The sequence below is a fragment of the Chlorocebus sabaeus genome, chromosome 21 (genome assembly GCF_047675955.1).
Source record: "Chlorocebus sabaeus isolate Y175 chromosome 21, mChlSab1.0.hap1, whole genome shotgun sequence".
Classification (NCBI taxonomy): Eukaryota; Metazoa; Chordata; class Mammalia; order Primates; family Cercopithecidae; genus Chlorocebus; species Chlorocebus sabaeus.
This window is the reverse complement of record NC_132924.1, coordinates 65,175,962-65,192,560: the sequence shown is the minus strand read 5'-3', so window position 1 is coordinate 65,192,560 and position 16,599 is coordinate 65,175,962. Positions and strand designations below refer to the sequence as shown.

The window sequence follows — 16,599 nt, the reverse complement described above, 5'->3', positions numbered from 1 at the left end:
TAAATTGTTAGTCTTCTTAGTTTAAATGATTGGGTGGGGTAGAAATAATTCTTGAATAGATTATTTTTAGAACAAGTAGTTTAAATATTTAAAGGAAATGCTTTCTGCCTTGTTCTTACGTGTTAACCATGCTTTTTCATAGAAAGGAAATGATTCAGCTCTAAAAAAGTACATGAAGTAAAAATATTCTTGTAACAATACATAAACATACAGTCTTCAAACAGAAACATGGCTTAGCGTACAATGTTCATATGTACGTGTCTAATACATAGATATATGCGCACATGCATATAATATTTACACATATACATTTATTGAATAGTAGGATTTAAATGTGAATATAATGGCTTTGTAACTCTCAAAGGAAGTAAGTAGGGAGTTATTTCAGAATTTTTATCTTACAAGTTAACTAAAAAATGTGGAAAAAAATCTTATTTTTCTCCCTCTATTTACACTATCTTTTTTTTTTACTGAGATGAAACCAAAGAAATTTCTTAATTCTAATTAAATTTGATTGCAAACTTCTAGTCAAGATAAGTATATTCATAAGATTAGATTTGTAAAATACAAACAATTCGAAAGAGTATTTGTACCTTACCTTTTATCTGGATGCTTCCTGAAGTACTCCTAGAAGAATGAGAAATGATCTCTAATCTTTAGGAATATAGAGAATATCTGAATAAAGTAGATTTCTTCATGTTCTACTCTTCACAGATAAAGAGTAATGATAGCCTTTAAAATAGTAATACAAATGTTTATCCCAGTACCAGAGGAGGAGCTTCATGAACTAAGGCAGGCAGGCTTGAAAGCACTTATCAGTGAAAACCCAAGGATAAGTCTGGGTGGAGGAAGGGTGGGAGTAGAGATAAAATAAATTTTGAGTACATGACTGTGGTTCCAAAGCATTGAAGAAATATGTGTGATCTTTTCGCTAAGGTGTAGGATGTCTTAATGAGCAGTTGTAAAAACAAACAAAAACCTTGAAGAGTTACATGGCTTAGGGGTTGGAGTATAATTGGAAAATAGCCAGAGTTGAGAAGTTGACAGAGTGAAGATTAGAATCTAAGCTAAAAAAAAAAAAAAGAGAGAGACTTGTTTTGGTAGGTTACTGGGAAGACCTTCATATGAGAACTGACATAAAAACTGAATTTGTTCAAATTTTTAATTTCTCTTTACCACAGACTAAAAAATAATTAGTAAATTTAAATTAAAAATACCATATGATATTTCAAACACAATTGAAACTGTAACAAGAATTTGAAGTAATAAATATGGAAAATATAAAGATAAATTAGCTTTATGGAAATTCATTTGTTTACTTTGCAATTATATCACAGTATTTAATTTATAATGAAAAAGTTGTCTTAAAAAGAAATATTAATTTTCACAATGTTTTAGCACAAATCAAAGGAAGCAGTAAAGTATAAAATAAAACTTTGTAAATTACTGAACTGTCACAAAGAGAAAAAATGAGATGACAAACACTTTTCTCAATTACAGAAAAGTAAACAGAATAGTGATAAGTAACCAAAATCTTTTAAGAGTTAAGAATGCATTTTGGAATCTGAGTATATATTAAAGTTTTACATTATTAAGATAGAAGATAAATTGAACATAATAAAAATTAAAACTTTGTGTTTCAGAGGACACCATGAAGAAGGCGAAAAGATGACAAACAGAATAGGAGACAATTTTTACAGATCATAATCTGATAAGGCAGCAGTCCCCAACCTTTTTGGCATCAGGGACTGGTTTTGTGGAAGACAGTGTTTCCACGGACCGTGGTGGCAGGGAATGATTTCAGGATGAAACTGTTCCACCTCAGATCATCAGGCATTAGTTAGAGTATCATAAGGCGCATGCAACCTAGATCCTTCACACGTGCAGTTCACAGTAGGGTTCTTACTCCTGTGAGAATCTAATGCCTAAGTGAAGGAGCCGGAGCTCAGGTGATAATATTCACTGGCCCACCACTTACCTCCTGCCCTGCAGCTCCAGTTCCTAACAGGCCATAGACAGGTTCTGGTTCATGGCCCAGGGGTTGGAGACCCCTGTGATAAGGGTTTTGTATCTACAATGTATATAAAGAACTTTTACAACTCAGTAATAAAAAGACAACTTATTTAAAAATGGGCAATGAATCTGAATAGACACTTCTCCGGGGGGGGTATACAGATGGCTAATAAACACTAAAATATTGTTTGACATCATTAGCCATCAGGGAAATGCAAAACCACAATGAAATAACACTCCATACGAACTAGGATGGTTATGTTCAAAAGATCACTTAATAACAAATTTTGGTGAGGATTTTGAAAAACTGAATCTTTCATACATTGCTGGGGGGAAAAGAAAATTATGCACTCACTTTGAAAAGCAGCCTGGCAATTTTTCAAAAGGTTAAATGTAGAGTTACCATATGACCCAGCACATGACTCCTAGGTGCATGTGTGTCTGTATCCATGTAGCAGAATATTATTCAGGCATAAAAAGAAATGAAATACTGATCCATGCTGCCACATGGATGTACCTTGAAAACCTGCTAAGCTTAGCAAAGAAGCCAGTCATAAAACACCAGATAGTGTATGATTCCCCTCTTCCTTTAGTTATCAACTTTCTGTCTCCTCATCCTCAATCTCTTTACTACTGCTGGATCAATCCCACCCTTATAGAACATATACCGGTACCTCCTACCTTAAAAAGAAAAAGATTCTCCATTGAACCTGTAATTCCCCTCTGCCAATGCTAATTTCACGATTCCACTTCATCACCAGACTTCTCCAAATCACTTCTTCACACTGCCATCATTCTCACTTTAGAGTCATTCTCTTATCCACTTTTCTCTGGCTTCTGCCCCTCATCACTCCACCAAGAATTTTTAAAAGAATACCAGTTGCTAATAATCTACAAACTACCCAATGTAATGGATATTCCTCTGTTCACATTGTACTTCATCTCCCAGCTACTCCCAGTAGAATTTGACTACTTCATCATTCTTGAAAAAGATCTCTGCACCTTTAAATTATACAACATTCCATGGCTTTTCCTTAATTGCTCTCTTTTTCTGTCATCTTTTCCACTTAACAACATCTGACTGTTCATATTCTCTGGGCTCAGTCCTGCATTTTCTGCTTTTTTTTCTCTGTTCATTTTTCTCTCTATTCTCTCTTCCTGGAGTTTCATCCATTCCCCTGACTTGAAATACCGTCCATATGACCATGATACCACATTTAAACCTCTAGCTAGATAGTTCAGATATACTGATTTTTTTTCCCCTGTAACTCTGTTCACCCCTTCTTAGCAAATGGTATCACTGCCTACCTACATAATTGATTAAGGGAGAATCTAAAAATCATACCTGATTCCTCTTTCTCCCTCATTCCCTGTAATTAATCCATAAGCAAGTCTTACTGATCCTACCTCCAAATCTATTTTGAATCTATTTATTTACCTTTATCTCCACGGCTCTTATGCTCATCTAGACCTCTTTTATCTGTTGTCTAAGGCTCACCTGTTGGCCTCCTGACCTTCCAGTTTGCCCGCATTTAGTAGCCATCTAGCTTCCAGCTGATCTTAAAAATAAAAGAGATTACGTCAACTCCCACTTAAAACATTGAAATGATTTCTTATTACATTAGCCAGAAGGCCCTGTGGCTGTCATGTTTCCTGGAGTCAGATCCTGGTTTCTCTACTCTAGCTGTGTCTATCTTGGACAAGTTGCTTAATCTCTCTGGAGAATAATATGTAGCGGCAAAGTTAAGAAGATGATTCATGTAAAGTTATTACTATACCTGCCTGAAACTCAATAAGTGTTCATTATTATTATTAATGTTCTGTGGCCTACAGATCTTTGTGTGATCGGACTTATGTGGGCTAAGGTATCAGGTTAAACACTTGAGAATGCCTTACTTAATGACTCTTTCCAAAGTTGGGCTTTCCTTCCCTTTGTCTCTACCTCAGCAACCTGTTTATTTACTTTATATTTATCATCATCTGTAATTATCTTTTTCTTTTGTTTCTTGCTTTTCTATTCCCCTAGACTATATGCTCCATAGAGAGTATCTAAATCTAACTTATTTACCATTGTAACTATAGTACCTAGCACAGTTCTTGTCACATAAAAGGAATTAATATATAATATATATTTGTTGATTAAAATAATTACTGAATCTCACATTCTTGGCAAGACCTTTGGAGGTTGACTTTTTCATCAGTTTTGCATTTTAATTAAATTTGACTTTGAATATAACATCTATTTATAATGCAAGGATCTGTGTTATATGTCATGAGGGAGAATTTTCTTATATCCACTTTTAGTAGTCTCTTATATTAAATTGGGGGAAGAGAACAAGCATGCCAATAATGAATTTTCTTTGGTTTATAACACAAGCTTTCTTATATTTTAATACTGTGTTTTCAAATACGTAGAATAACTTTTGACTCCCACAAAAGGAAAATTTGAAGCATAACATTAGATAGTATCAACATAATTTATATTTATTATTCACCTTGGATCCCATCCAAAGGATATTTGTTATTGAACTACTTACAATTCTTTAAAATATTCTTACAGAGTGGACAGTAAGGTGGCATTATAGGAATATATTTCAATTAGAGTTAAATTATATATGGTAAAAGAAAAACATATTCTTATAAGGGCATTATTTTAAATACTTTTCTAGTCACTAATGTTTTTCTAATCAACATATAAATACTTGGAAAGGGTGGTATACCTAATAAGATCAGGAATTTTTTTTCCCAGATCACAGTAGTATCAAATAGTTGCTTGTAATTTTTCCTCACTTCTGAAATATAAAAGTATATTTAAAGGTATAGTCTCTAATATATAAATCTTTAATTGGAAGTTTCATATGTATTTTTTACTTTGGTACTTTCAACATTTATAATATATTGAAATTAAACAGTACAGTGTTTTGGTTAGATTCTTCTCATTTATACATATACATATATATTTATATATATGTTTTTTTTTTTTTTTTTTTTTTTTTTTTTTTTTTTTTGAGAAAGGGTTTTGCTCTGTCACCCAGGCTGGAGTGCAGTGGGGCCATCTCAGCTCACTTCAACCTCTGCTTTCTTGACTCAAGCAATCCTCCCACCTCAACCTCCCAAGTAGCTGGGACTGCAGGCATGTACCACCATGTCCGGCTAATTTTTTTGTATTTTTTGTATAGATGGGGTTTCACCATATTGCCCAGGCTGATCTCTAACTCCTGGGCTCAAAGGATCTGCCTGTTAAGGCTCCAAAAGTGCTGGGATTACAGGCATTAGCCACCAGGCCTGGCATAAAAATTTTCTTTAGAACAAAAAATATTTTTAACTAAAAAAAGGGAATTTTTAGTATATACCTTACTATTATTGGATTAGTCATCTCAGGCTTTACTCATGGCTCATTTATTGTATGACCTTGGTTATATAAGCAAAGTTTAATGTTCCAATTTTTCAATGAGGTAAAATGAAAAGGTTGAAATTTTACAATCTTTTGGAATCTTTGAAAGTATTGACCACAGGAATCATATTTTTAGTCAAATTATTGATATATTAGTTTGCATAAGAGAATAAATTAATTTTTCAAGACAGTTTCTACTTCTTTCATACACATGAATGAAGTTTTTGACTAAATGGTAAAAATATCTTCTCAGATCAATTCAGTTTTCTAAATACTGAATTACTTTAAAATATATTATCTCAAGCTCAGAAGTACATCTTCTGAAAAATTTTTTTCTTAACCAGAACTAATAATTTAAAAGTTCAGCATATAATGGGCAATTCTCTTAACTAGCCCTTCCTCTTCCATTTTTCCTTTCCTGTTTTGCTGTTATATTAAATCAGGCCTTAAGATATGGTTTTTTTCAGTGGAATTATTGATTTTACATATAGCAACCATTTTGCTTAAATCATTTGCTTAGAAAATTTACTTATTTACTAATGATTAAAACTAAAGCCAAAAACTCATTAAAACATTATTATATGCACACACATATAAAAGACCTTTAGATTTTAAAAAATTTCTCAAACCAGTTAATTTTTTGGTGTGGTGTTCTTCAATACTCCCTAGTACAAAGCTGCCATTAGAAAGCAAGCAAGAATAGTTTTGAGCTGATTTTTGGAATGTATTTTTTAAACAATGGTAGGTTCAAGATGAAGAACAAAAAAAGTAGACCTTTTCTTATATAAGAAGTACTAGGAATAATGGGTTATTGCCAATATCAAAAAAACAAGATTATCTTCCAAATTCATATGTCTCATAGAATTTAGTGGTCTGAAACCGTTAGAAGCATAGTTCTTCCAAGGATTAATAATATATTCTGCCAATAGCTAACTTAGTTATTGGACCAGGGACAAAGTCTCAAATATATGTATTTGTCTAAATATTTTACGTTTCTGCAGGACACCTCAGTAGAATCTGTAAAAAATCCTTCCATTTATTTTACTAATTTTTGTTAGGCCAGAAGTTTTCATTTTTCTCCTTTTATATAAATCAGTAAAAGGAATTTCAGTAGGTCCAAGAAAATAAAAAACGTTTATTCCAAGCTAGTCTCCCCACTGTATTTGTTTGCAGCCTTTCTTCTGTCAGAGAGTAAATAGTTGCCTATTTTTTCCGTTTTATACTTTTTATTCATTTAATATTCCTTATTAACCATACCATAAATTAAGTTCTTTTAAAATATTTTTGTTTTACAAAAAGTGGGTTTAATATAAGATATGGGACTTAAAGAAAGAAGAATTGGGTACCCTTCTTAAGCAATTCGTCTAACATGAGCTTGTGCAAATTGTTTTAAACTTTTCCTGATGGTAAATTTGAAACTAATGATGATTCCTTCTGCGTTTAATTTATGGGTTTTTTTTTTTTTTTTTTTTGCAATTATCACATAATATGTTTGTAAAAATACTTGGTAAGTTGTGAACAACAATTCAAAATTGATGGTAGGATTATAAGCATATTAAAATTTTTTGCAGAATTTATAAACTCAGAAATACTAAAATGAGCAAGACCTTTGGTTTACTAAAATGTTTCATTTTAGTTAGTGGGGTGGTATAGAGTGGTGTTCACTCTCTTATATATAATATAAATAGATACAGCAGTGTAATCATCCCTGGTTACTGATATAAACTAGATTTTACATAGTGCTACGTTTTAAAAGAAGTAGATTAATGATTTTACATTCATTTTTGGAAAAATATCTTAGGGCCACATTATTATTTTTCTTTCAAAAAATTTTTAAAAACTAATGATAACTAAAATAGAAACCTCTACAGGAATTAGCAAAGATACATTCACATTCCCGTTTTTGTCAAGGGGATAATGAATACTTTCTTTTTCATATGCAGCCACCTTGGTAGCCCATCTGCTTTATTAGGATTGTACTATTAAGGTTACCATAAATTACTAATGAGTATGCCTCCCAAATTCTTAACTTAGTCAATAACCTTTGGAATTATAGAAAAACAGAAATTATTTTTTCTTATTTGTTAGAACTCAAGTCTACTTCATTTTGAAAACAGATCAGTACAAATGACTCTGAATTTGCCACCTTTCAGTTTACATTTATATTGCTTGATTATTAAAGAAAAATGCTGGCACTCTAGACCCATCGAAAGAGTCACTTTGGGAATTCTTTTTAGGAGAGGTGGAAACAGAATTCTTTTTGTTATATTGGCAAGTTTTAGTTTCTTCAGGGGCTTGTTGTTGTTTTTCTGTCTCTTTATTTTGGTCTAGGTATCTTCAAAACTTCAGTGATAGAAATATGTTTTTTTAAAAAACTACAAATTAAAGAAAATTTAGCTCTTCCTACAATAGTTTGGACTCTAAATGTTTTCTCTCGATCAAACTTCCATTTATTTTTAATATTTTATATATTCACCCATTTCGTTTTTTAGGAGATTTTATGAAGACGGAGCAATTGTCTTGGGTGAAGAAGCAAATATGCTTGCTGGCATGCTGCTAGGACTCAATGCTATTGATTTCAGGTACTTAATATAACCAAATGCATTCAGTTTATAAATTATTCTGTGTCTTAATAGTTTCTACTTATGATTTTTTCTTTCGGTTTTCTAAGTAAAGCACACAGTTGGAAATCGTTATTTGATTCATGTTCTCTTTCAAATGACATCAGTTTGTTTTTTTAAATGGGTTTGCTCTCAGAAAAGAGACTGCCTGAAACTTAACAAATTGATAGGCTTGCTCTGTAGCTTGGATAAAAAGAAAACTTAGACTATATCCCATTCCCCAATAACCCCCTCCCCAGTGAAGGAAGGCTTTGAATTTTATATCTTAGTATTTTTCAGCTACTGCTTTAAAATTAAAAAGAAATAGACTAAAAGTAGTTTCAAAGCCAGAAAGATTATCATTATCTCATGTGTTGAGATAAAGAAGATCCTGAGAGGCTGTCTTGGGTATGTCTCTTATGTTATGTATGGAGAATATAAAAAAATATTGTTAAAATTTACTTTTATTATCAACAAGATGAACTGGTTCCACACTAAAGTAACAAGTGCTAAAAATGGGCAATACAAGTTCTTTTTAGATTTATAGACACTTTTTTTGTATTTCTTTAATCGATCCCAGATTTTACGTTACATTGAAAGTAAAAGGTTTGTCTATAAGAAAACTCAAACACAAGGAATGAAGGAAATATTATATTTTTATTGAAATATAACATTTGGAAATTCAGGAATATTAACAAAATAAGTGTAAGACAAATGAAATTCTACTTTTGGGTGTTGATAAAAATAATGCTGCTCGTTTTCACTGAAGTTATCTTTTTTAGTAAAGCGCTTCCTTTTCTTTTTTTTTTTTTTTTTTTTTTTTTTTTTTTTTTTTTTTTGAGACAGAGTCTCGCTGTGTCGCCCAGGCTGGAGTGCAGTGGCCGGATCTCAGCTCACTGCAAGCTCCACCTCCCGGGTTTACGCCATTCTCCTGCCTCAGCCTTCCGGGTAGCTGGGACTATAGACGCCCGCCACCTCGCCCGGCTAGTTTTTTGTATTTTTTAGTAGAGACGGGGTTTCACCGTGTTAGCCAGGATGGTCTCGATCTCCTGACCTCGTGATCCGCCCGTCTCGGCCTCCCAAAGTGCTGAGATTACAGGCTTGAGCCACCGCGCCCGGCCTTCCTTTTCTAAATATTTGTCATTTTACAAGTCTAACTTTATTAAGATTTAATAAGCTAGTATTAGGTTAATTAGCTTAATTGTGGAGGATGAACATGATAGATGGAATATGAAGGTTGTCTTTTTGATCGCTCTATGGATGTTAACTTTTTATATCACATGTTACCAGCTCTGTCTAAATTTTTTACAGTCTTGTTTTGTTTGTTGTTTCATTGTTTTAAAAAACTGGCCAGGCACGACAGCTTATGCCTGTAATCCCAACAGTTTAGGAGGCCGAGGCGGGCGGATCACCTGAGGTCAGGTGTTCAAGACCGCCTGGCCAACATGACAAAACCTCATCTCTACTAAAAATACAAAAATTACCCAGGCATGGTGGTGGGCGCCTATAATCCCAGCTACCCAGGGGGCTGAAGCAGGAGAGTTGTTGGAACCCGGGAGGCAGAGGCTTCCGTATGCCAGGATCATGCCACTGCACTCCAGCCTGGGTGACAGAGCAAGACTCTGTCTCAAAACAAAACAAAACAAAAAAAACGGATTAAGAATGTTAACTGTTGGTTTAATGTAACCCATTGACAGTGTATTAATTTGTACAATGCTTTGTCATTGGTATTGAAGGTAGAACATTTTATTCAGGCATTTATTTGTGACAAGTAACAATTAAATTGCTAACAAAAAAGATTCACTTGCCATTTCATGAGAGAAACGTCTCTGGCAAGAGATTTTTCATAAAACTTAACTTTGATTTAAAATTTTATATATTAATATGAAATATTTATTTTCTATTGTCTTAGTTTCTGCCTAAAGGGAGAGGGACTGGATGGCAGCTTTCCTGCTGTAATAGACTATACACCATATTTGAAGTATATCCAAAGGTATGTGACATTCTGAGATATGTGTTTTAAAATCTTATTTAAAATTAAATGTCTTGTGCAATGTTTGTCTGATTAAAACTACTTTGTACTAAATATTTCTTCCAGTATCAGAAATCATTAAAGGGTACAAGCTTCAGTTGCATTTTTAGTATTTATTATTTTAAAAATGCACTTTTTATGTAAATATACACTTTTTAACATAATTGTAATCCCAACATATAGTTTTTAAAATAACAAAAGCATTTATTCATATTGCTATAGTCATTATAATAACTTTAATAGCTCTGAAATAGTCGACTGAAATTTCAAAACTATAATTCAGTATTTAGATTGTTTTCCATTTTTCTCATAAAAAAAGGATAAATAACATTCTTATACATATCAGTTTTCCTTTTGTTTTCATTGTAAATTGTCAGAGATATTCAAATAAATTCTCTGAAAAATCTGATGACTCTTAAAATATGTCTTTTAAAGAGTTGTAACAATTTATCCTGTTACCAATATTGTGTGAGAATTGTGGATTTCCCACAGTCTCATCAGCATTAAATAATAATTAATGACATCTATATATATTTCTAAGGTCTGCTTGAAAGATTGATTTCCTCACTAAAATGATGATCTTTATATACTTCTTTATTTTTCCATAAATTACTGGAGTACAGGTGGTATTTGATTACATGAGTAAGTTCTTTAGTGGTGATTTGTGAGATTTTGGAGCACTCATCACCTGAGCAGTGTCCACTGCGCCATATTTGTTGTCTTTTATCCTTCTCACCCCACTCCTACTCTTCCCCACAAGTCCCCAAAGTCCACTGTATCATTCTTATGCCTTTAAGTCCTCGTAGCTTAGCTCCCACATACCAGTGAGAACATATGATGTTTGGTTTTCCATTCCTGAGTTACTTCACTTACAATAATAGTCTCCAATCTTATGCAGGTCATCGCAAATGCTGTTAATGCATTCCTTTTTATGGCTTCATAGTATTCCATCGTATATATATACCACAGTTTCTTTTTTTTTAATGGAGAAAATTAGCTTTTATTTGTCTATAATTGAGTGTGCATTCTTGGAAAATATAAACAAGGGATTATCTGAAATTTAAAAATCTGGGACAATTATTAAATATAAAAACTACAGATAGTGTCAAGAATTCAAATTTTTCACCTTTCCCTCTCATCCCCAGGGTGGAATATCAGATAAAAATTTAGTGAACTAAGACCAGGCGCAGTGGCTCACACCTGTAATCCCAGCACTTTGGGAGGCTGATAACATGGTGAAACCCCGTCTCTACTAAAAATAAAAATTAGCCGGGCATGGTGGCACATGCCTGTAGTCCCAGCTATTTGGGAGGCTGATGCATTAGAATGACGTGAACCCGAGAGGTGGAGGTTGGAGTGAGCCGAGATCACGCCAGCTGCACCCCAGCCTAGGCGACAGAGCGAGAATACGTCTCAAAAAAAAAGAAAAAATTAGCAAACTATGGTAATTACATATTGACAGTTCTCAAGGTGTCTTCAAAACATATCTTCCCCTGTATAACACAGTTTCTTTATCCAGTTGATTGATGAGCATTTGGGTTGGTTCCACGATTTTGCAATTGTGAATTGTGCTGCTGTAAACATGCATGTGCAAGTATCTTTTTCAAATAATAACTTACTTTCCTCTGGTCAGATACCCAGTAGTGGGATTGATAGATCAAATTGTAGTTCTACTTTTAGTTCCTTAAGGAATCTCCACGCTATTTTCCATAGCGGCTGTACTAGTTTACATTCCCACCAGTGGTATAAAAGTGTTCCCTGTTTGCTGCATCCACACCAACATCTACTGTTTTTTGATTTATTTATTATGGCCATTCTTGCAGGCGTAAGGTGGTATCACATTGTGATTTGATTTGCATTTTGCTGATCATTAGTGATGTTGAGCATTTTCATATATTTTTTGGCCATTTGCATATCTTCTTTTGAGAATGGTCTGTTCATGTCCATAGCCCACTTTTTGATGGGATTGTTTTTTCATACTGATTTATTTGAGTTGTTTGTAGATTATGGATATTAGTCCTTTGTCAGATGTATAGATTGTGAAGATTTTCTCCTCCTCTCTGTGTTGTCTTTTTACTCTGCTGATTGTTCCTTTTGCCGTGTAAAAGCTCTTTAGTTTAATTAGGTCCCAGCTATTTATCTTTGTTTTTATTCCATTTGCTTTTTGGTTCATGGTCATGAAATCCTTGCCTAAGCCAATATCTAGAAGGGTTTTTCCAAAGTTCTCTTCTAGAATTTTTATAGTTTCAAGTCTTAAGTTTTAGCCTTTAATCCACCTTGAGTTGATTTTGTATAAGGTGAGAGATGAGGATCCAATTTCATTCTCCTTCATGTGGGTAGCCAGTTATCCCAGCATCATTTGTTGAAAAGGGTGTCCTTTCTCCACTTTTTGTTTTTGTTTGCTTTGTCGAAGGTCAGTTGGCTGTAAGTATTTGGGTTTATTTCTAGGTTCTCTATTCTGTTCTGTTCCACTGGTCTATGTGCCTATTTTTATACCAGTACCACACTGTTTTGGTGACTATGGCCATATATGTATAGTTTGAAATCAGATAGGGTGATGTCTCTAAATTTGTTCTTTCTGCTTAGTCTTACTTTGGCTATGCGGGTTCTTTTTTGGTTCCATATGAATTTTAGAATTTTTTTTTTCTAATTCTGTGAAGAATGGTGGTAGTATTTTGATGGGGATTGCATTGAGTTTGTAGATTGCTTTTGGCAGTATGGTCATTATTCACAATATTGATTCTACCCATCCATGAGCATGGGATGTGTTTCCATTTGTTCGTGTCATCTATGATTTCTTTCAGCAGTATTTTGTAGTTTTCTTTGTAGAGGTCTTTCAACTCCTTGGTTGAGTATATTCCTAAGTATTTTTTTTATTTTGTTTTTCAGCTATTATAAAAGGGATTGAGTTCTTGATTTGATTCTCCACTTGGTTGCTGTTGGTGTATGGAAGAGCTACTGATTTGTGTACATTAATCTTGTATCTAGAACCTTTGCTGAATTCTTTTATCAATTGTAGGAACTTTCTGGAGGAGTCCTTAGGGTTTTCAAGGTAAACAATCATATCATCAACAAACAGTGAACAGTTTGACTTTCTCTTTACTGATTTCGATGCCCTTTATTTCTTTCTCCTGTCTGATTGCTCTAGCTAGGACTTCCAGTACTATGTTGAAGAGGAGTGGTGAGAGTGGACATCTTTGTCTTGTTCCAGTTCTCAGAGGGAATGCTTTTAACTTTTCCCCATTCAGTATTATGTTGACTGTGGATTTGTCATAGCTGGCTTTTGTTACATCAAGGTAGGTCCCTTGTATGCTGATATTGCTGAGAGTTTTAATCATAAAGGGATGTGCTGGCTTTTGTCAAATGCTTTTTCTGCATCTATTGAGATGATCATGTGATTTGTGTTTTTAATTCTGTTTGTGTGGAGTATCACATTTATTGACTTGCATATGTTAAAGTATCCTTATATCCCTGGTATGAAACTCACTTGATCATGGTGTATTATCTTTTTGATATGTTGTTGGATTCAGTTAGCTAGTATTTTGTTAAGGATTTTAGCATCTGTGTTCATCAAGAATATTGGTCTGTAGTTTTCTTTTTTGGTTATGTCCTTTCCTGGTTTTGGTATGAGGGTGATGCTGGCTTCATAGAGTAAATTAGAGAAGGTTCCTTCTTTATCTTATCGAATAGTGTCAAAAGGATTGGTACCAATTCTTTGAATGTCTGGTAGAATTCTGTGAATCCATCTAGTCCTCAACTTTTTTGTTATTGGTAATTTTTTAATTACCATTTCAATATTGCTGCTTGTTATCAGTCTGTTCAGCGTATCTAATTCTTCCTGATTTAAGCTAGGGGGGTTGTATTTTTCCATGAATTTATCCATCTTGTCTAGGTTTTTTAGTTCATATGCATAAAGGTGTTCATAGTAGCCTTGAATGATCTTTTGTTTTCAGGGCTGTGAGTTGTAATATCTCTTGTTTTGTTTCTTAATGAGGTTATTTTCTCTCTTCTTTTCTTGGTTAATCTTGCTGATGGTCTATAAATTTTATTTATCTTTTCAAAGAACCAGCTTTTTGTTTCATTTATCTTGTATTTTTTTGTTTCAATTTCATTTAATTCTGCTCTGATCTTGGTTATGTTCTTTCTTCTGCTAGGTCTGGGTTTGGTTTGTTCTTGTTTCTCTAGTTCCTTGAGGCGTGACTTTAGAATGTCAGTTTGCGCTCTTTCAGTCTTTTTGATATAGGCATTTAGGGCTATGAACTTTCCTTTTAGCTCTGCCTTTGCTGTATCTGAGAGGTTTTGATAGGTTGTGTCATTATTGTTGTAAAGTTTGAAGAATTTTTTGATTTCTCTCTTGATTTCATTTTTGACCCAATGCTCATTAAGGAGCAGGTTATTTAATTTCCATGTATTTGCATGGTTTTGAAGGTTCCTTTTGGAGTTGACTTCCAGTTTTATTCCACTGTAGTCTGAAAGAGTGCTTGATATAATTTCAATTTTCTTAAATTTATTGAGGTTCATTTTATGGCCTATCACATGGTCTATCTTGGAGAAAGTTCCATGTGCTGTGGGATAGAATGTATATCCTTCAGATGTTGAATGAAATGTTCTGTATATATTTGTTAAGCCCATTTGCTCCAAGGTATAGTTTAAATCCATTGTTTCTTTGTTGGCTTTCTATCTTGATGACCTATCTAGTGCTGTCAGTGGAGTATTGAAGCCCCCCCCCTCCCCGCCAACTCTTATTGTGTTGCTGTCTATCTCATTTCTTATGTCTATTAGTAATTGTTTTATATATTTGGGAGCTCCAGTGTTTGGTGCATGTACATTTAGGATTGTGATATTTCCCTGTTGGATGAGGTCTTTTACTATTATATAATGTCCCTCTTTGTCTCTTTTACCTGCTGTTGCTTTAAAGTTTGTTTTGTCTGATATAAGAATAGCTACTCCTGCTCACTTTTGGTGTCCATTTGCATGAAATGCCTTTTTCCACCCCTTTACTTTATGTGAGTCCTTATGTGTTAGGTGAGTCGCCTGAAGGCAGCAGATAGTTGGTTGGTGAGTTCTTATCCATTGTGCAGTTCTGTATCATTTAAGTAGAGCTTTTAGGTCATTTACATTCAATGTCAGTATTGAAATGGGAGGTACCCTTGCATTCATTGTGCTCTTTGTTGCCTGTATACTTTGGTTTTTTGTTTGTTTTTTATTTTTGATTTTTAACTTGTATTTTTGTTTTATAGGTCCTGTGTGATTTATGCTTTAAAGAGATTCTGTTTTGATGTGTTTCCAGGATTTGTCTCAAGATTTAGAGTTCCTTTTAGCAGTTCTTGTAGTAGTGACCTGGTTGGTAATGGTGAGTTCTTTCAGCATTTGTTTTTCTGAAAAAGACTGTATCTTTCCTTCATATATGTGCTTAGTTTTGCTGGACACAAAATTCTTGACTGATAATTGTTTGTTTCAGGAGGCTGAAGATAGGGCCCCAATTCTTTCTAGCTTGTAGGGTTTCTACTGAGAAATCTGCTGTTAATCTGACAGGTTTTCCTTTATAGGTTATCTGGTGCTTCCATCTCACAGCTCTTAAGATTCTTTCCTTCATGTTGACTTTGGATAATCTGATGGCAATGTGCCTAGGTAAAGACCTTTTTGTGATGAGTTTCCCAGGTATTCTTTGTGCTTCTTGTATTTAGATGTCTAGGTCTCTAGCAAGGCCAGGGAAGTTTTCCTCAGTTATTCCCCCAATTATGTTTTCCAAGCTTTTAGAATTCTCTTCTTCCTCAGGAACACTGTTTATTCTTAGGTTTGGTTGTTTAACAGAATCCCAGACTTCTTGGAGGCTTCGTTCATATTTTCTTATTCTTTTTTGTTTGTCTTTGTTGGATTGGGTTCATTCAAAGACCTCATCTTTGAGCTCCGAATTTCTTTCTTCTACTTGTTCAATTCTGTTGCTGAGGCTTTCCAGAGCATTTTGCATTTCTAAAAGTGTGTCCAAAGTTTCCTGAATTTTTTATTGTTTTTTCTTTAAGCTATCTATTTCCTTGAATATTTCTCCTTTCATTTCTTGTATCATTTTTTGGATTTCCTTGCACTGAGCTTCGCCTTTCTCTGGTCCCTCCATGATTAGCATAATGACTACCTCCTGAATTATTTTTCAGGTAAATCAGGGATTTCTTCTTGGTTTGGATCCATTGCTCGTGAGCTAGTATGATTTTTGGGGGGTGTTGAAGAGCCTTGTTTTGTTATATTACTAGGGTTGGTTTTCTGGTTCCTTCTCATTTGGCTAGGCTCTGTCAGAGGGAAGATCTAGGGCTGATGGCTGTTATTCAGATTCTTTTGTCCCATGGGGTGTTCCCTTGATGTAGTACTCTCCCCCTTTTCCTATGGGTGTGGCTTCCTGTGAGCCTAGCTGTAGTGATTGTTGTCTCTCTTCTGGGTCTAGCCACTCAGTGAATCTACCTGGCTCTTGGCTGCTACTGGGGGTTGTGTGTACAGAGTCCTGTGATGTGAGCCATCTATGGGATACCAGTGCCTGTTCTGATGGAGGTAGCAGGGAGGTGAGGGGT

At 34.2% G+C, this 16,599-nt stretch overlaps 1 protein-coding gene across 9 annotated transcripts in view; it reads left to right on the top strand.

The window, feature by feature from the left end:
* The window catches only part of RUNDC3B (RUN domain containing 3B), a 182,891-nt gene that overhangs the window by 89,835 nt on the left and 76,457 nt on the right, over window positions 1–16,599 (top strand). For all 9 annotated transcript variants that reach the window (XM_007982295.3, XM_007982296.3, XM_007982293.3 and 6 more), the window contains 2 exons: window positions 7,900–7,989; window positions 9,920–10,000. In XM_007982295.3, the coding sequence (XP_007980486.2) occupies window positions 7,900–7,989; window positions 9,920–10,000 (171 nt within the window). The remainder of the gene's footprint in view (window positions 1–7,899; window positions 7,990–9,919; window positions 10,001–16,599) is intronic.